At 41.4% G+C, this 20,296-nt stretch overlaps 1 protein-coding gene across 1 annotated transcript in view; it reads left to right on the top strand.

Annotated features, from left to right (window-relative positions):
* smc3 (structural maintenance of chromosomes 3) overlaps positions 1 to 19,040 on the top strand; it is a 131,397-nt gene extending 112,357 nt beyond the window's left edge. Inside the window, exons 26-29 of the mRNA XM_043713100.1 lie at positions 7,591 to 7,761; positions 9,188 to 9,365; positions 15,365 to 15,471; positions 18,501 to 19,040. Coding sequence (XP_043569035.1) covers positions 7,591 to 7,761; positions 9,188 to 9,365; positions 15,365 to 15,471; positions 18,501 to 18,572 — 528 coding nt within the window. The 3' untranslated portion in view covers positions 18,573 to 19,040. The remainder of the gene's footprint in view (positions 1 to 7,590; positions 7,762 to 9,187; positions 9,366 to 15,364; positions 15,472 to 18,500) is intronic.
* Positions 19,041 to 20,296: the final 1,256 nt, after the last annotated feature.

Here is a 20,296-nt window from a genome sequence, read left to right as displayed (position 1 = left end):
GCAACATTTAAAAGGCATCTGTATGGGTATATGAATAGGAAGGGTTTGGAAGGATATGGACCGGGTGCTGGCAGGTGGGATCTAGATTGGGTTGGGATATCTGGTCGGCATGGACGAGTTGGACCGAAGGGTCTGTTTCCATGTTGTACATCTCTATGACTCTATGTTGGGCATCCTGTCTCCCCAATGTAGAGGAGACCATATTGAGACCCATGGACTCATTAGATGAGGTGTTTGGAGGTGCAGGAAAATCTCTGCCGGATGTGGAAGGATCCTTTGAGGCTTTGGATGGAGGTGATGGGGGAGGTGTGGGTACAGGTTTTACACCTCTTGCAGTGGCAAGAGAAGATGCCGGCGGGTGGGTTGATGGGGGATGTTGACTTAATGAGGGAGTTGCGGAGGGAATGGTCTCTGTGGAATGCTGAAAGGGGTTGGGAGGGAAATATATCTCCGGTGGTGGGGTCTGACCGTAGGTGGCAGAAATGGTGGAGGATCATCCGTTGTATCCAGAGGTTGGTGGGGTGGAAGGTGAGGACTGGAGGGGTTCTGTCCTTATTGTGGTTGGAGGTTGGGGTTCAAGGGCAGAGGTGCAGGAGTGGAGGAGATGTGCTGGAGCGTATTGTTGACTACATGGGAGGGCAAATTGCAGTGCTTGAAGTAGGAGGCCATCTGGGATGTTCTAGAGTGGAATTGGTCCTCCTGGGAGCAGATGCGGCGGAGGCGGAGGAATTGGGAGTAAGGGATAGCATTTTTACAGGAAGGTGGGGGGGTGGGAGGAGGTGTAGTCCACGTACATGTGGGAGCTGGTGTGTTTGAAGTAGATGTCTGTGTTGAGTCGATTGCTGGAAATCGAGATGAAGAGGTCCAGGAAGGGGAGAGAGGTGTCCATGATGGTCAAGGGAAACTTGATGTCAGGATGGAAAGTGTTTGTGATGTTGATGAACAGTTCAACCTCCTCGTGAGAACACAAGGTGGTGCCGAAACAAACATTGACGTAGCAGAGGAAAATGTGGGGAACAGTGCCAGGGTAGCTGCGGAAGATGGACTGTTCCACATACCTGACGAAGAGGCAGACATAGCTGAGGCCCATGTAGGTGCCCTTGGCTACGTCTTTGGTCTGAAGGAAGTGGGAGGATTCGAAGGAGAAGTTGTTGAGGCTGAGGACCAGTTCAACCAATCGAATGAGTGTGTCGGTGGAAGGGTTATGGTTGGGGCAGCGGGATTGGAAGAAACAGAGGGCTTGGAGTCCTTCGTCATGGTGGATGGACATATGCAGGCACTGGATATCCATGATGAAGGTGAGGCATTGTGGGCTGGGGAACTGAAAGTCATGGAGGAGATGGAGGGTGTGGGTGGTGTCTTGATTGTGTGGGGGTGATCCTAGACCAAGGGGAACAGAACGGTGTCAGGGTATGCAGAGATAACTTTGGTGGGGCAAGAGCAGGTGGAGACAATGGGTCGACCGGTGCAGTCAGGTTTGTGGATTTTGGGTAAGTGGTAGAACTGGGCAGTGTGGGGTTCCTTGACTATGAGGTTGGAGGCTGTGGATGGGAGAGACCCCCTGAGGTGATGAAGTTGTGGATCGTCTGGGAGATGATAGTTTGGCGATGGGAGGTGAGGTCGTGGTCAGGGGGTTTCCATGCCCTACATCTCTATGACTCTACCCCCAAGTCTGTTTGTGTTGCAGCTTTCTGCAGTTTTTTTTTCTATTTAAATAATATTCCCTCCTTTTGTTCTTCCTTTCAAAATAAACAACAGTATTTTCTGCATTATACTTCATTTACCAATTTTTTGCCCTCTTAACAGTAGTTGCTAGTTTTGTTGACCTTCTGGATTGCATGTCTGTGAAATGTATACCAGTTGTTTAATTTGTAAATGGAATTTGTGTGAGCACCTTGTGTTGAGAGTTTGAGGAGAATTCCAGTTAAGAGATATTTGGAAGCAAACTGACCTTAACATCATAGGTGCAGGGGGGGGGAAGCTGTACCCTGGGAGCATTTCAACTTTGCTTTTGTTCTATTGTTCTCAGAATTAAAAGGATGAGTATAAAGTTCTCTGTAAATATATTTGCTTTTAAACTAATAAGCACCCAATGCCTCAGTGAGTTTGTCCAGTGAATGGCTTAGCCAGTGAGATCCATTGCTAAACCATTGATCTCTGTTGTGTTATTTGTCCTCAGCTGGAGTATTAGGTATGCTGTAATTGGCTGTAGTGTCCTGCATTAGGAAAGGCAAGTTGGCTAAAATGCATTCTGTCCAATACTGCCCAATGATAAACACTCGAGGAGTGACCTGTGGTATATCGGTTATGTTTGTGGATCTGTGTTTCAGTGGCCTGTACTTTTAGTTCAGGACATCCAGAAAGAGAATAAAATAATAACAAAGCTGCTGGATTATTATAAAAATGTATTTGGTTCACTGTCCTTTTGTGAAAATGGCTTTTTTTTTAATTGGGTCTGACCTACTTGTAGCTCAAGATCCCACAGCTGAGTTTGTTGACTCCTTAACTGCCTTCTGAAAGATCTAACAAGCCTTGGAATTGTATCCAACTACTATAAATAATCTCACAGAAGGACCTTCACCTTGTAAGGTACTTGAAGATAGACAACAAATACAGATCTTTTGATATCTATATCGTTCAAATGAATAAAAAAGATTTGATGAAATGAGATTGGGCCCAGCTGTATTTGCCTATGCATGAGTAATCTATTCATGTTGATTGTTTGTGCTCAGTCAGAAATAATGGTCTCTTAGTGAAGGCACCAGTGAGCACCTGATGTGAAAAGAATGATTCCTCTTCCTTTGGGAGTGGGAACTAGCATGTGTTTTTTAAATCAGAAGATTTCTAACCTTTATAGTCAGGCACTTTCACAATTACTTTCACTGTCCTATATTTAAAAGCAAGTTGGTACTGCTAGAGTATACGTGATAGATAAAGAGGTGCTAAAAAGCTGGCAGTCGTCATGTCTGGATGGGGTATATCCTAGATTGCTGAGAGAAGTAAGGGAGCAAATTGTGGAGCCATTGACAGAAATTCTCCAGACCTATCTGAACGCCATATTAGTCCCAGGGGACTGGAGGATTGCAAATGTGACGCAGTTGGGCTTAAGGGGTAAAGGATAACTAAGGAAACTACAAACCTGTTATGATTTGGAGATGCTGGTGTTGGACTGGGATGTACAAAGTTACAAATCGCACCACAGCAGGTTATAGTCCAACCGGTTTAATTGGAAGCACACTAGCTTTCGAAGCAACGCTCCTTCAGGTGGTTGTGGAGGACACCGTTGTAAGGCACATAATTTGTAGCAAAAATTTACAGTGTGATGTAACTGAATATACACAACATGTATATGTGTGTGCATGAGTGTAGAGTGGTCTAAGTCTCTGAGAGGATGCATGTGTGAGTGGGAGTGTGTCTGTCTGTAAGGGGGTGTGTGTGTGTGTGTGTAATGCAATGGTGGTCACCTGTACTGTGACATGAACCCAGGTTGTAGTTAAGGCCCTCCCTATGGGTATGGAACTTAGCTATCAGCCTCTGCTCGGCCACTTGTTGCTGCTTCCTGTCCCAAAGTCCGCCTTGGAGGATGGTCACCTGAAGGTCCGAGGTTGAATGTCCTGGACCGCTGAAGTGTTCCCCAACTGGAAGGGAACACTCCTGTCTGTTGATTGTAGTGCAGTGCCCATTCATCCGTTGCCGTAGTCTTTGCTCGGTTTCCCCAATGTACCATGCCTCAGGGCATCCTTGCCTGCAATGTATAAGATTGACTTCAGCGGTCCAAGACATTCAACCTCAGACCTTCAGGTGACTATCCTCTAAGGCGTACTTCAGGACAGACAGCAGCGAAACGTGGCCGAGCAGAGGCTGATAGCTAAGTTCCATACCTATAGGGAGGGCCTCAACTGGGACCTTGGGTTCACGTCACACTACAGGTGATCACCATTGCACTATACACGCGCACGCGCACGCTCACGCACACGCACACACACACACACGCGCACACACACAGTCTTACACATACACACAGACACGCACATATACTCAGACACGCAAACAGACACTCTCACACACCCTCACAGACACACACACTCCCACTCACGCATGCATCCTCTCAGAGACTTAGACTACTCTACACTCACGCACACACATATACACTCTATCTCACAGACACTCACAACCCCCCCCCACCCCAGACACAGACACACACACTCCCATACTCTCACATGCACCCCCTCACAGACTTGACAATCTACACTCACATACACACACATATACACTCTCTCTCTCACTCTCAACTCCCCAACCCAGACCCACACCCACACCCAGGCACGCACAAAGACCCACATGCACACATGTACATATATTTTGTGGGATGAATTTGTACTTGCAGAGTTACATTGTACTTTGCTCAAAAACTGCATGAATTCATGTAAAACTCTGTTATCTCACTTTTTAGATTAGAATCAATCTAGACATCATGGCATAGACAGAGAACACAGGGGGCTAACATCTTCAACATTTTGTTCAGCTAACACCAATTGTTACATCTAACCTGAGAATGCAACTTTTTTTAAAAACCTTTTGTGATTTACACATGAAAGAAGTGAAACTACCATAGTATTCAAACAGATGAAAGACTCAACAGACAATCAAGGTATTTTTCAATGTATAATTTCAGTTACATCACACTGTAAATTTTTGCTATAAATTATGTGCCTTACAATTGTGTCGTTCACAACCACAGTGCTTCGAAAACTAGTGCTTCCAATTAAACCTGTTGGACTATAACCTGGTGTTGTGTGGTTTGTAACTTTGTACAAACCTGTTAGCTTGACAACAATAGTGGGAAAAGTGATGGAAGCCATAATATAGGATAAGATAAATATGTACTTAAAGGAAAATAAGTTAATACTAAACAGTCAAGGGCAGGTCATGTCTTACAAGTTTTGAGTTCTTTGACGAGGTGACATAGGCAATGGATGAGAGTAAAGCTATGGGTGTTGAATGTTTAGACTTCCAGAAAGCATTTGATGCAGTGCCACTTAGCAGGTTGATTAGTAACTTAGAAAGATGTGCAGTTTAGGTGCATTAGTCAGGGGTAGATATAGGGTAGGGGAATGGGTCTGGGTGGATTACTCTTCGGAGGGTCGGTGTGGACTTGTTGGGCCCAGGGCATGTTTCCACACACGGATTCTTCTTCTTCTTCTCGAAGTATTTGGGATTGATGGGTCCTTGTAAGCATGGATTGGAAGTTGGCTACAAGAAAGGAAATGGAGTGTAGGTATAGATGTGTATTTCTGAGACTGGAGACGAGACAAATGTGGTGGTTCCCCAGGGAGTGGTGTTGGGATCCTTGATTTTTCTGATTTATATAAGTAATTTGGAGTTGAGTGGTGAGTGCAATATTTCTAAATTTGCAAATGATATTAAGCCAAGGAGAATAGAGGATGATGCTGAGCAACTTCAGAGTGACATTGACAAGTTGACCAAATGGATACACCTGGCAGATGAATTTCAATGCAGAGAAATAAGGTAATTCATTTTTGTAAAAGAAACATGGATAGACAATACAGACTTGATGATACAACTTAGAGGGGAGTACAGGAGCAGAGGGACCTCTAGGTTCAAGTGAATGATCCTCAGAAAGTGGCCAGGCAAATTAAAACAGTCGTTAAGAAGGTTTATAGAATCCTTGGGTTTATAAATAGAGGTGTAGTGTATAAAATCACAGACATGATGTTACACCTTTAAAATTCATTGGTCAGACCACGTTTGGAGTGTTGTGCTCAGTTCTGGGATCCCTATTTAAAGAAGGATGTTAAAGCATTGGAGAGAGTTCAAAGAGATATTTCTGACTGGAGTATTGTGTGCAGTTTTGGTTGGCATATCTGAGGAAGAATATTCTGGCTATTCATGGAGTGCAGAAAAGGTTTAACAGACTGATTTGGATTGACTCAGAGGTAGGTAGAGGGACAGGTAGCATTGAGGAGGCAGGGACTCTGCAGATGAATTTGGACAGGTTAGGAGAATGGACAGAGAAGTGGCAGATGGAATACGTTGTGGGAAGGTGTGAGGTCATGTACTTTGGTAGGAAGAATAGAGGCGTGGACTATTTTCTAAGTGGGGAGAAAATTCAGAAGTCTGAAGTGCAAAGAGATTTGGGAGTTCTAGTCCAGGATTCTTTCAAGGTAAACTTGCAGTCAGTAGTTAGGAAGGCATATGCAATGATGGCATTTATTTTCAGAGGACTTGAGTATAAAAGTGCGGATGTTCTTCTGAAGTCCTATAAAGCTCTTGTCAAACCACATTTGGAGTATTGTGTGCAATTTCGGGCCCTAAATTTCAGGTAGGTTGTACCGGCCCAGGAGCATGTTCAGAGGAAGTTCATGGGAATGGTCCCAGGAATGAAAAGCTTAATGTTTGAGGGCTCTGGATATATACTCTTCGGAGTTTAGAAGGATGACAGGTGATCTAATTGAAACTTACGGAATACAGACTGGCTTGAACAGAGTACTTGTTGGGAAGATGTTTCAATTGGTAGGAGAGACTAGGACCCAAGGCACAGCCTCAGTAAAGGGAAGACCTTTTAGAACAGAAATGAAGAGAAACTACTACTTCTGTCAGAGAGTGGTGAATCTGTGGAATTCATTGCTACAGAAGGCTGTGGAGGCCAGATCATTGAGTCTGTTTAAGACTGAGATAGATAGGTTCTTGATTGTCGAGTGGATCAAGGGTTACAGGGAGAAAGTGGGCGAATGGCATTGAGAAACTTATCAGCAATGGTTGAATGGCAGAGCAGACTTGATGGGCTGAATGGCCTAATTTCTGCTGCTCTGTCCTATGGTCTTATTCCTGGGTTGGCATGTGAAGTGAGACTGGATTGGTTAGGATTATGTTCTCTAGAGTTTATGAATGAGGGGAATCTCAGAAACCTATAAAATCCTGGCAGTGTTAGACAAGGTAAATGCAGGAAGAATATTCCCAATTACTTGGTTGAGAGTTTGGGATTTGGAGCCAGGCATCACAGTTAAGTAAATACAGTATCCATTTAGGTTGCAGTTGAGACCTACCTTCATCCAGAGAGTGATGAGCCCCTTTTACTCCATGGCAGAGAAGGTGGTCAAGGCCAAAACATTGAATGTTTTCCAGAAGGAGTTTGATATATTTCTTAGAATTTAAGGGGTCAAAGGATATGGGGTGAAAGCCAGGGCAGGGTATTGAGTTGGGTGATCAGCCATGAGTAAATTAGTTGGTGGAGTAGGCTTGAAGGGGCAAATGAAATACTCCAGTTTCCTATGTTTCTATGTTTTTAGTTGAAAATTTTCTGTGCAGCAAAGTTTTTGTTGATGCTGCAAACTATTTGGACTCAAAGGCCACTTTTCACCAAATGTCATTGTATTTTGTACCCCCAAGTCTATGTTCCCTGGGAACCATTCATGTGCATGGAGTTGATATAATGCACTCTGTAGTTTTTAATGCATTTACTTCATATGTCCATAAATTTGAAAAATCAGAATGTATGATTTGCATATTATTTATTTTCCTCCCAATGAAATGTTCTTACATATTAAATCATGGTATTGCTATGATCAGGTATCAAAGAATTTCAGTGAAGTATTTACGAAGTTAGTTCCTGGTGGTAAAGCATCACTGGTTATGAAGAAAGGCGATGTGGAGGGAAGCCAGTCTCAGGATGAAGGTGAAGGTAGTGCATCTCAGAGTAGTGTTCCATCTGTTGACCAATTCACAGGAGTTGGAATTCGGGTAAGTACTGAGTTTTATTGTGTCTGCAGTTTATTCCATTTCTGTGCTCACAATTGTTTATGTACAGTTGAGCTCTTTATTTTCCAAAATCAATTATCGAGGTGGATTAAGTAAATTTTTACTGTGTTTCTGTTTACTGTCGTAGTGGGTGAACTGATAATTCTTAAATTAATAATTAATCACATTTATTTACTTACATGGAGATATTAATATAACACTGCCAGAAATATGATGACCATCGTTTTGTAAATCAGAGATTCGATTAACCTGGGGCTCACTTGTGATTGGAATGGAAATTTCCATCATCTTATTGTTGAAAGTTAGATTCAAGACTTTATAAGGATGCATTGTCTTTTGGGATGCTTGAACCCCAAAAATTGCACGATTTCTTATTTCTGAACATCTGATATTTGGCTAACCTTTCCAGATTCTGCACCACCAGATTTGTGTTTTGCTGATCGATTTGAGTGTTACCCCCAAAATTAACTCCTTCAGTACACAGTTTAGTTTTGGTGATGATAACTTTGTTAGATTTTTCTTCTGCGATTCTTACACACTTGATGCAGCTGCAATATGCCAATTTATGTGAACAACCACATTTTATTAAGCAAATACAGTGCAAGCTGTGGAGAAACTCTTAACACTCTTTGCCATCCTTGTGAAGCGTGTCGAGAGGTCTCCCTGAACAAAGGAAATAGTTAGTGAGTTTTGAGATTTGTGGCTCAGGTCGAGGTTCTAGATGTAGGTTTGCTTGCTGAGCTGGAAGGTTCGTTTTCATGAAAACGAACCTTCTAGCTCAGTGAACAAACCAACATCCAAGGAAACAGTCCTTCCTTTTTACAAAATCTTTACATCACAGCCAGTAATTCCCACAAGACAACCCCAGCCACTCCCTCAGTCACCTACCACTCAAGACCACACGGTGACCATATCATCTCCAGAAACAATGTAATGTAAATCATCCCTTAATGGTAAAATCTGTTGCAAATCGTTTTTTTAACTACAGGGAGTAGTCAGAATTCCAACTATAATATTCTTATTGATTTCTGAATAGGAGATGATGACAATGTAAATGGCTCTGAATGGCAAAGAAATGGCCATGTAAATGGCTCTGAATAATAGGAGATGATAATGTAAATTTCTTACAATCTATCTGTAAGTCAGAGGCATCCCACCCTAACCTTGGGACATCCAATTTCCTGCAGGTCAGCAGAGCAAGTTAACTCTTTAATATCACAACTTCACATCCGACATTAACTTAATGCACTCTGTTTTATTTTCATTATTTAACTTCCTATTTAACTCCTTGACAACAATGATTAGGCTGCCCAAAGTATTCTGTTTGTAAATGCTTTGCGTACCTCTGTATGTTTGGCAACAAGTTGTTGTTGCTCTTTGTCGTAATTCTCTTTGTTTTGTTTGGCAGGTGTCTTTTACAGGGAAACAAGGTGAAATGAGAGAAATGCAGCAGCTTTCTGGGGGTCAGAAATCCCTTGTGGCACTTGCTTTAATCTTTGCAATTCAAAAATGTGACCCAGCCCCCTTTTATCTCTTTGATGAAATTGATCAGGCCTTGGATGCGCAGCATAGAAAAGCTGTTTCAGGTATATACTTCTAAAGAAAAACATTTTGTCACTTTAAGGACAAGAATGGAGATTTTTAAGGATGTAACTGCTCTCAAAATAGTTGAAAATAGCTAAGGGATAACCAGTAGATGTGTTATATTTAGATTTTCAGAAGTCTTTTGATAAGGCCTCATAAGAGGTTAATGGCAAGGTTAAAGCTCAGGGGACAGGAGGTAATATATTGATACAGATCAAGAATTGGTTGACCGGAAACAATGGGAATAAATTCATCTTTTTCCATGTGGCTAGGATCAGTGTGCAGTGTTTGGGGCCAGTGTTTCTTTTAAGCTGTATAGCTAGAAGTCAGAGGAGAAAGACAGGAATGGGTGGGAATGATACAATGAGAGATAGGAGAGGGAGGGTGGCTACAAAAGAGAGTCAGCTCTTTTATACCTTTCAAGAAAGAAGAGCTCATTGTTTGGAATCAGTGAAACTGAAAATCTTCAGGAGCACCAGATGGGGTTAATTATGTTAAACCTTTACCACTATTATCACTAGACTATTAATCCAGAGAGCCAGGTAATGTTCTGGGGACCTGAGTTTCAATCCTGCCATGGATTTAATAATGATTATCTAGAAATAAGAGTGTAATGACGACCATAAAACCATCAGGAAAAACCCATGTGGTACACTAATGCCCTTTAAGGAAAGAAATCTGCCATCCTTATCTGGTCGGGCTTTCATGTAACTCCAGACCCACAGTAATGTGACTGACTCTTAATTGTCCTCTGGAAAGCAGGGATAGGCAATAAATGCTGGCCTCGCCAGAGAGGCGCACAATAAAAGAAAAAGGCAAAAGTGAGGACTGCAGATGCTGGAGATCAGAGTCTAGATTAGAGAGTGGTGCTGGAAAAGCACAACAGATCAGGCAGCATCCGAGGAGCAGGAAATTCGATGCTGATGACGGGCTTTTACCCAAAACATTACCTGGCTCTCTGGATTAATAGTCTAGTGATAATACCACTAGGCTATCATTGATCCATGTTCTTAATTATAAAGGTTGTGAGTGGGAAGGTTGAAGGCTGGGGCCAGTGGGTGAGAAATAAAAGGAATATTTATGTGAAATAAAATGTATAATCATGAAAACATTGTCATTTGTCATAAAAACTCAAAAACGCCCATCCTTGCCTGGTTTGGCCTGCATGTGACTCCAGACCCACAGCAACGTGGTTGACTCTCAACTGCCCCTGAAATGGCCAAACAAACATTCAGTTGTATCAATCACTGGAAAGGAAGAAAAGGTATGAAACTGGGCAGACCATCTGATATCAACTAAGGCTTCGGAAACAACAGTGACAAATACAGCTCCATTGACTGCATAATCTTCCTTACTAACATTATGGCCTAGCGCTGAAATTATGAGAGCTGTCTCTTTGATTAATCAAGCAACATCCAGACATAGCCATACTCATGAAATCATATGTTACACATGTTTCAGACAACAGTGTCACCATTTCTGGATAGGTCCTCTCCCACCAACAGGACAGATCCAGCAGAAGTGGCAGGACAGTGGTAAAAAGTCAGGAGGAAGTTGTCTTCAACATTGACTCCGGACCCCATGCAATCACATGACATTGGGTTGAACATGGGCAAGGAAATCTGCTGATTACCCGTACCCCCACCCCACCCTGGGTTGATAAATCCTTTATTCCCATGTTGAGTAACACTTGCCGGAAGCATTATACAAGTACACAATCCTTTATCGGAAATCCCCGGGGCCAGCTGGTTATCAGAATTTGGAATTTTTTAAATTTTGGAATAAGTGACAGTTTAATGGTGAAATTTAAAACAATCTTACTGAACAGAAGTACCTGTGAGTTCTATGAGCCCTGAGACAGAATTGATACCTGCCAGTGCTGGACCCCACTGCCACATCATATCTGAGTGATGTGGGTCACATGGATGTGGAGTTGGGTTAGCTGTTTGCATGCCAAACAACCTTGTTATGGAGAAAAAAACTTCATGAAAAGACTTTGGATTTTGGATAAAGGACTGTGTACCTAGATCTGTTTCAAAGAAGCAGCACAGATTTAATGGGCTGAACAGCTGCCTGCAGTGCTGTATTATGATATAATGGAATGCTGGCATAATATGGAGTCTCAGTACCCTGTGTCAGGGAGGGGATTTCAGCAAGGATTTGCATTTTATGTCTATTTCTTGATCTTATTTCATAGAACATTACAGCGCAGTACAGGCCCTTCAACACTTGAAGTTGCGCCGACCTGTGAAATTAATCTGATGCCCATCTAATCTACACCATTCCATTATTACCCTTATGTATGTCCAATGCCAATTTAAATGCCCTTAACGTCAGTAAGTTTATTGCTGTTGCAGGCAGGCTGTTCCACATCCCTACTACTCTGAGTGAAGAAACTACCCTCGATATCTGTCCTATATCATCCCTCAATTTAAAGCTATGTCCCCTCGACTTAGCCTTCACCATCCGAGGCGAAAGGCTGTCACCATCCACCCTACCTAACCCTCTGATTATCTTGTACGTCTTGATTAAGTCACCTCTCAACCACCTTCTCTCCAACGAAAACAGTCTAAGTTCCCTCAGCCTTTCCTCGCAAGACCTTCCTTCCATACCGGGCAACATCCTGGTAAATCTCCCCTGTACCTTTTCCAAAGCTTCCACATCCTTCCTATAATGCGGTGACCAGAACTGTACACAATACTCCAAGTGCAGCCTTACTAGTATTTTGTACAGCTGACGCATGACGTCGTGGCTCCGAAACTCAAACCCCCTACCAATAAACGGCAACACACTATATGCCTTTGTTAACAACCCTATCAACCTGGGTGGCAACTTTCAGGGATTTGTGCACCTGGACACAGAGATCTCTCTGTTCATCTACACTGCCAAGAATTTTACCATTAGCCTGGTACTCTCCACCCCTGTTACTTCTTCCGAAGTGAACTACCTCTCAATTTTCCACATTAAACTCCATTTGCCACTTCTCAGCCCAGCTCTGCATCTTATCTCTGTCCCTCTAAACCCACAATATCCTTCGGCACTATCCACAACTCTGCCTACCTTAGTGTAATCTGCAAATTTACTAACCCATTCTTCTACACCCACATCCAGATCATTTATAAAAATGACAAACATCAGTGGTCCCAAAACAGATCCTTGCAGCACACCTCTGGTAACTGAGCTCCAGGATGAACATTTCCCATCAACCACCACCCTCTGACTTCTTTCAGCTCGCCAACTTCTGATCCAATTCGCTAAGTCACCTTTAATCCTGAAACTTCGTATATTGTGCAATAGCCTACCATGTGGAACCTAATCAAATGCCTTACTAAAGTCCATGTACACCACAACAACCGCATTACCTTTATCCACCTGTTTTGTCACCTTCTCAAAGAACTCAATAAAGTTAGTGATGCATAACCTGCCCTTCACCAAACCATATTGACTATCCCTAATCAACTTATTCTTCTCTCGATGATTATAAATCCTATCTGTTATAACTTTTTCCAACACCTTACCCACAACCGAAGTAAGGCTCACTGGCCTATCATTATCAGTCATGATTTGGAGATGCCGGTGTTGGACTGGGGTGTATACAATTAAAAATCACACAATGCCAGGTTATAGTCCAACAGGTTTAAGTGGAAGCACACTAGCTTTCGGGACGCCGCTCCTTCATCAGGTGATAATCACCTGATGAAGGTGCAGCGCTCCGAAAGCTAGTGTGCTTCCACTTAAACCTGTTGGACTATAACCTGGCATTGTGTGATTTTTAACTTTGTATCATTACCAGGGTTGTCTCGACTCCCCTTCTTAAAGGAACAACATTTGCTATCCTCCAATCTTCTGGCACTACTTCCGTCGACAATGATGACATAAAGATCAAAGCCAAAGAATTTGCAATCTCCTGCCAGGCTTCCCAGAGAATCTGAGGATAAATTCTCATCTGGCCCAGGGGTCGAGTCGATTTTCAGATCTTCCAAAATTGCTAAAACCTCTTCTTTGTCAACCTCATTCCCATCTATTCTTGTGGCCTGTATCTCTGTATTCTCACTAACATTGCCCTTCTCCAATGTGAATGCTGACAAAAAGTATTCATTGAGCGCTTCCATATGTTCTCAGATTTCTCACACAACTTTCCACTACTATCTTTGATTGGCCCTAATCTTACTATAGTCATTCTTTTATTCCTGATATACCTATAGAAGGCCTTGGGGTTCTCCTTGATCCTATCCGCCAATAACTTCTCATGTCACCTCCTGGCTCTTCTTAGCCCTCTCTTTAGATCTTTTCTAGCTAACTTATAACTCTCAAGCCCTCTAACTGAGCATTCACGCCTCATCCTAACATAAGCCGCTGCCTTCCTCTTGACAAGAGCTTCAACTTGTTTAGCAAACCATGGCTGTCCCTCTCTCCTCTGCTTCCTCCCTGCCTGATAGATACATACTCATCAAGGCCATGCAGTAGCTGTTCCTTGAATAAGCTCCACATTTCAAGTGTGTCCATCCCCTGCAGTTTCCTTCCCCATCCTATGCATCCTAAATCTTGCCTAATTGCATCATAATTGCCTTTCCCCTAGTTATACCTCTTTACCTGTGGTATATACCTATCCGTGCCCATTGCTATTGTAAACATAACCAAATTATGGTCACTATCACCAAAGTGCTCACCTACCTCCAAATCGAACACCTGGCTGGTTTCATTACCCTGTACCAAATCCAATGTGCCCTCGCCCCTTGTTGGCCTGTCTACATACTGTGTCAGAAAACACTCCTGCACACATTGAACAAAACTAATTTAACTATAGTATTCCCAGTCAATGTTGGGGAAGTTAAAGCCCCCCATAACAATTACCCTGTTACTCTCGCTGCTATCAAGAATCATCTTTGCTATCCTTTCCTGTACATCCCTGGAACAATTTGGATGCCTGTAGGAAATTCCCAACAGGGTGACTTCCTTTCCTGTTTCTAACCTCAGCCCAAACTCCCTCAGTGGATGAGTCCTCACATTTTTATCTCAGCTGCTATAATACTACCCACAGTTAACAATGCCACACACCCCCTTTACCATCTTCCTTGTTCTTGCTGAAACATCCAAATCCCAGAGTCTGCAACAACCATTCCTGTCCCTCTTCCAGCCATGACTCTGAAATGGTCACAACATCGAAGTTCCAGGTACCAACCCATAGTGCAAGTTCACCCACCTTACTCCGGATGCTCCTGGCATTGAAGTACACACATTTCAAACCAACATCCTGATTGCTGGTGCCCTCTCATGACCTTGTAAACCTATCCCTGACCTCATTACCCTCAACCTCCTGTCCACTGGAACTACAATTCAGGTTACCATTCCCCTGTAAGAGTAAGAATTGGTTCAGGATATGACCTGTCTTTATTTGAATAGTTGTCAGTATCCACTATGCGTTTGCAGATCAAAATGGCCATATGCTGGGTCGCCATGTGTCAGAGAGTGCTGCTACTACTGTAACTAATTTCGTGGCAGGGACCAATGTACTTGGTGGAGACACTTGAGACAACAATTTGAAAAAAGTTATGCTAGTTTAGTTTTTTAAAAAAAAAACCTAAATAAAGTATGTGCCAAATTGACCAATGATTTTTGGTTACTTAACCACTGATAGATAGGTCAATCTTCGGTGTATGTTTGTTGCTACACATACCATTTTGAAAGTCACTGGATAGAAGTGTTGGCCTTGCTTTTCAGATGTTTAATAGTAAGACCTTGCAAACTTGCAGTCTCAAATTGATCTGGCACATGCACTGCCATTTATAGTCTTAGAACATAGAACAATACAGCGCAGAACAGGCCCTTGTCGGTGACCATGCTTTGTTGATAACTACTTGAAAGATTGTGATTCATTGCATTACCTCTGCTCTATAGAGGGTTAATTTATTTTGTAATGTGTAGCTTGCATCATCTTTTTTACAAAGTGTAGTTTTGTTTACTGTATTATTAATTTTTGTTTTCATCTTTTACTCAATAGACATGATTTCTGAACTCTCAGCACATGCCCAGTTCATTACTACCACATTCAGGCCAGAATTGCTTGAATCAGCCGATAAGTTTTATGGAGTGAAGTTCAGGAACAAGGTAATTTTACACCATTTGAATTGGGTGGCATAATTTATTTCAACTTTTCCAATAACTTGTGAATACTATTTGGTCAATTAAAATTTCAAATGGGAGGCAGGCACTTCTTGAGTTGTAATAGTGTGCACCAAAAAGTGAAGGGCAAAAAAAAATTATTGCTTTGTGGGCAGCATAAAGAAGTGCTTAGAAGTTGGCAGCCATTGTCTTGCATAGCTAAATATAAGAATATGAAATCTTTGTCTTTAGTGGTCCACTGCACATCTATTTCAGTAAAGAAGATAATCTCCAGTTTTGGTCAGTTGCCTGAGAATACCCTAACTCTCTGTATCTACTTCGTTACACATGATACCTTGCTGGATCCAGCGGTCTTTGGTACCAGCTGAGTTTTGAGAGGGGTTTATTGTATGTAAATAATTGCATACCTCAATCTGGCTGCTGATTAACACATTATGTTGGTGCTCAAAGCACTTCATTAAATGCTTATAGTGTTCCTTGTCATCCAGTGTAAGATCTACCTTTTTAAGGAATGGATTAGTTTTGGCTGGTATCACATCTCTTGTATTTGTTTGCCATCCTTTGAGTCACTCCTAATGCCATTTTGGTTTCCATATTCACTATGCCAAGTTCATCAGACTTGTGCGTATAGAATACTTTTGTATTATTACTTTAGTACCTGCAGCAAAAAGAAATCTTCATTTGTTCTTTGCAATAAGTGAGATATTATTTAACTGGAGTATGGAAAGATTAATGTGTTGTCATCATTTACTTCTTAGATATTTTGAATAATTTATTTGGAATTTGATTTTGTTTCCTAAAATATTAAAGTGCTAGTCAATTAATTTATGCCACTTGGGCTTTTAAGTATATTAAATTAGTTTCTAATTTGGCAGATTTTAATTGAGATTTTCCAGCTTCTGACACTTCTAAGGACTTGATATTTGTGTAAAACGTCTTTTACATTTTGCGTTGGTGGAGAATCTTTTTCCTTTTTTTGCAGTAAAGGAGATCTGTGAAGAAATAGTTGTCCTTTTTTTTTTAAAAAGAAACTCCTTGTCAGCTCAAAACCACAGTAGTTTTTATTGTATCTCCAACAGATTTGAAATGGTGGTTCAAAGTGAATTTTGTTCTCATCTTCTCTGTTTCCTTACCAAACCGTCACAATCCTTCTGCAATCCTATGTAACTGCAAAATTAATGTCAATTCATGGTATAACTGACTATTAGAAATGTGGAATGTAATCTGTTGAATGGCTGCATTTCATGTAGAGGTGACTTGTATCTGTAGGAACTGGAGTCCATGGATGAATGGTTAAGCTGAGCTTTTGAAGTTTAGGACTATGTAAAGGCTACGTTCTCAATATTAAAATTTGCCTGATTTTAACTTATTTCCACAAAATGTAATCTCATCAGATTGAGGGTTCTGTTTTTAAAAAAACTTTGATTTTAAGAAATAAAGGTTCTATTTGTTCAGACTACTTGATGATTGCTACTACTTGGGGTGGCACGGTGGCTCAGTGATTAGCAGTGCTGCCTCACAGCACCAGGGACCCGGGTTCGGTTCCCTCCTTGGGCAACTGTCTGCATGGGTTTCCTCTGGGTGCTCGGGTTTCCTCACACAATCCAAAGATGTGCAGGTCAGGTGAATTGGCCATGTTAAATTGCCCGTATAGGTGCATTAGGCAGGGGTAAATATAAGTAAGGGGAATGGGTTACTTTTTGGAGGGTCAATGTGGATTCGTTGGGCTGAAGGGTCTGTTTCCATACTGTAGGGAATCTAATCGATATTCATATCAGTCGTACCTGAAGCAACTTTTCAGATTTGGAATCGATAAAGTAGAGCTTTCCTTTGGGTACATAATGCAAATGATAAAGAACCTTTCTTCCATTGTTAAATCTGTGCAATACCAAAAACCTTATTTGAAGAAATTTTGAAGGTGCTTAAAATAACTAAAGTCTTGTATTATTGCTTATTAAATATTGTAGGAATAAAATTGAGATGCTGTAACTCATTTGGATACCTGAGGGACTTCCTCCAAGCTGATCTGATTTGATTTATTGTAGTCACATATATCTAAGTACAGTGAAAATCTCTGTTTTGCAAGCAGTACAGGCAGATCATAGCAAACAAGGACATACAGATCAGAGGATGCTTAGAGCGGGGTATACAGGTTACAACTGCAGAGGAGGGATGCAAAGCAAGATAACATTAACAAGATCAAGATGAAGTTAGAGAGGTCCAATCAAGCTATTATTTTGTCTTAAATATTTTTTCTGTCACAATCTTCCTATTTCTGCAAATGCTGTGTTTAAATTTGTTACACAGCTTGTACTTTGTGAGTTTCGAGAAGATTTGTAGTTCAGGTTGAGGTTCTGGATGTACATTTGCTCGCTGAGCTGGAAAGTTAATCACCATACTAGGAAACATTTTCAGTGGGCCGCCGGGTGAAGCACTGCTGATAATTCCTGCTTTCTATTTATATGCTTGGGTTTCTTGGGTTGGCGATGTCATTTCCTGTGATGACATCATTTCCTGTTCCTTTTCTCAGGAGGGGGGTAGATGGGGTCAAACTGGATGTGTTTGTTGCGTGTGTTCGGTTGGAATGCCATGCTTCTAGTAATTCTCGTGCGTGTCTCTGTTTGGCTTGTCCCAGGATGCCTAGAAGCATAGCATTCCAACTGGAACACACTCAACAAACACATCCAGTTTGACCCCATCTACCACTCCCTGAGAAAAAGAACAGGAAATGATGTCATCACAGGAAATGACATTGCCAACCCAAGCATATAAATAAAAAGCAGGAATCATCAGCAATGTTTCATCCGGAGGCTGACTGAAGATGTTCCGTAGTATAGAGTCAAAAAGATGTACAGCATGGAAACAGACCCTTTGGTCCAACCCGTCCATGTGACGAAACGTTTGGAAATGAACCTTCCACCTCAGCGAGCAAACCTATATCCAGCTTGTATTTCATGTTGTTAGCTTTGAGTAAAGGTGATGCTGTTTATATGAAATAACTATTTGTTTTACAGGTTAGTCACATTGATGTGATCACAGCTGAACAAGCAAAAGATTTTGTGGAAGATGACACAACACATGGATAAAAATGGGACAGCTTGATTTCCAGTTGAATGACCTTAAGTTGTACACTTTTTATCTGCAGATGTGAGTTATACAAGTACTTCACATATTCATCGCCTTAAACCCTAGGTGGTGAGTGAATTTTAATATGGTCAACTTTGGAGCTATTCTTAATCCTCCCTCTCTCAGGCTGAGCTGAGAATTTAGTTCCAAAGTCTGGTATTTAGGAAGTGACCAGTGTAGATATGTTTCTCACAGTTTATTGTGCTTCTGTTATATCTTTAGTGGAATGCATTTTTTGAAAAAAGTCTGCTTCAGATATCTTTCTCACACAGTTGAACTTTGCTCATGATTTTGTAAAGTTTCTAGTTGCAGTTTTTATGCTCTTTGAAATTACCATTGCAATAAACTGACTTCCTTTGTGTAATTTTATCATTTCCACTGTTGCATTTCATTCTTTTAAGGAGTTGCAATAAAACGTTTGAGCAATATTTTAAGTGTCTACATTTTGTGACTGGAGTGCGTGCCCCTGTTTTACTGCAGTTCTGTTGCTAAGATTTGTGAAGTTACATGTAGATTAACGTTTACACGTGCCAATGTCAAGGCTTAGACTGAAACGTACAATAGTGGGCCACACATTGCAGTCATTGATGAGCAAATTCTTCATTATTGCACACAGATGTTTTGTAGAATATGTGCCGCTCTTCCCCAGTCCTCCACTAACATCATGGGAAAATTCTAGGACAAGTATGAAAAGAGCAAAGAACAGTGTCGTCTTCACCAGTTATATTTAAGAATTCATAATGAGGCACCCAGAGTCTGAACTGGGAAATATTGGTTTGAATATTTAATTCGATGACAAATCTGGCACAGAAAACAAAATAGAACAGGAAACATATAGGATTCATAAATAGGTACATTTAAAAAGTTTATTTTTAAAATCTGCGACAATTAAAAGCTGATGGATTGAGATTTCACATTTGTAAAGCTAGTTTTCAGTCCTGGAGAGGTTTGATTGAAATAAAGACTTTTTGTATTCCGAAAGTTTAGTTACACTGGAATGAAAAAACTAGATTGTAACCATTTTGCTGCATTTTCAAAAAAAAAATCACTCCTGGATGTTTTTCATAAGTGATATTAAATCCATTTCCTGCCAATGAAAACCATTTCTCTCTATTAAAACTTCAGAATTTTGAAAATTAAAGCAAAAACTGCAGATGCTGGAAATCTGAAAAACAAAGTGCTGGAGAAACTCAGCAGGTCTCAGCATCTGTGGAGAGAGACTGTAATATGCCTCACTGGGATAAAATGTTGGAAATTGAATCCTGCTATTCCAGTAGCTACAAAGGATAAAAATTAAAATAAGTACATAAAATTCTCCAATTGTACTGATTTTCAGACCCATGGCTTTGATATTCTTCCAAAGGTTGAATTTCCATAGCTAGATACAATCTCTTAGTCTTTGCATCCTAATGGATGATTTAATCGATTTCAGCATTCTCTCTTTGTACCCAGTTCTGTTCCATCTGAAATAAACAAATATTGGACTGAGGGAGGGAGGGCAGTCAAAGGAATGCCCGAACCAGAATTCCTACAGTGCAGCAAGGCGTCCATAGAGCCTGCACCAACCCTCCAAAGAACATTCCATCTCGACCCACCTTATCCACAACCCCAATTTCCCATGGCCAGTCCATCTAACCTGTACAGCTTTGGACTGTGGGAGGAAACCAATCAGACACGGGGAGAA

This window comes from Chiloscyllium plagiosum, chromosome 22 (genome assembly GCF_004010195.1).
Source record: "Chiloscyllium plagiosum isolate BGI_BamShark_2017 chromosome 22, ASM401019v2, whole genome shotgun sequence".
NCBI classification, from domain to species: domain Eukaryota; kingdom Metazoa; phylum Chordata; class Chondrichthyes; order Orectolobiformes; family Hemiscylliidae; genus Chiloscyllium; species Chiloscyllium plagiosum.
This window is presented reverse-complemented; position numbering and strand designations above follow the sequence as displayed.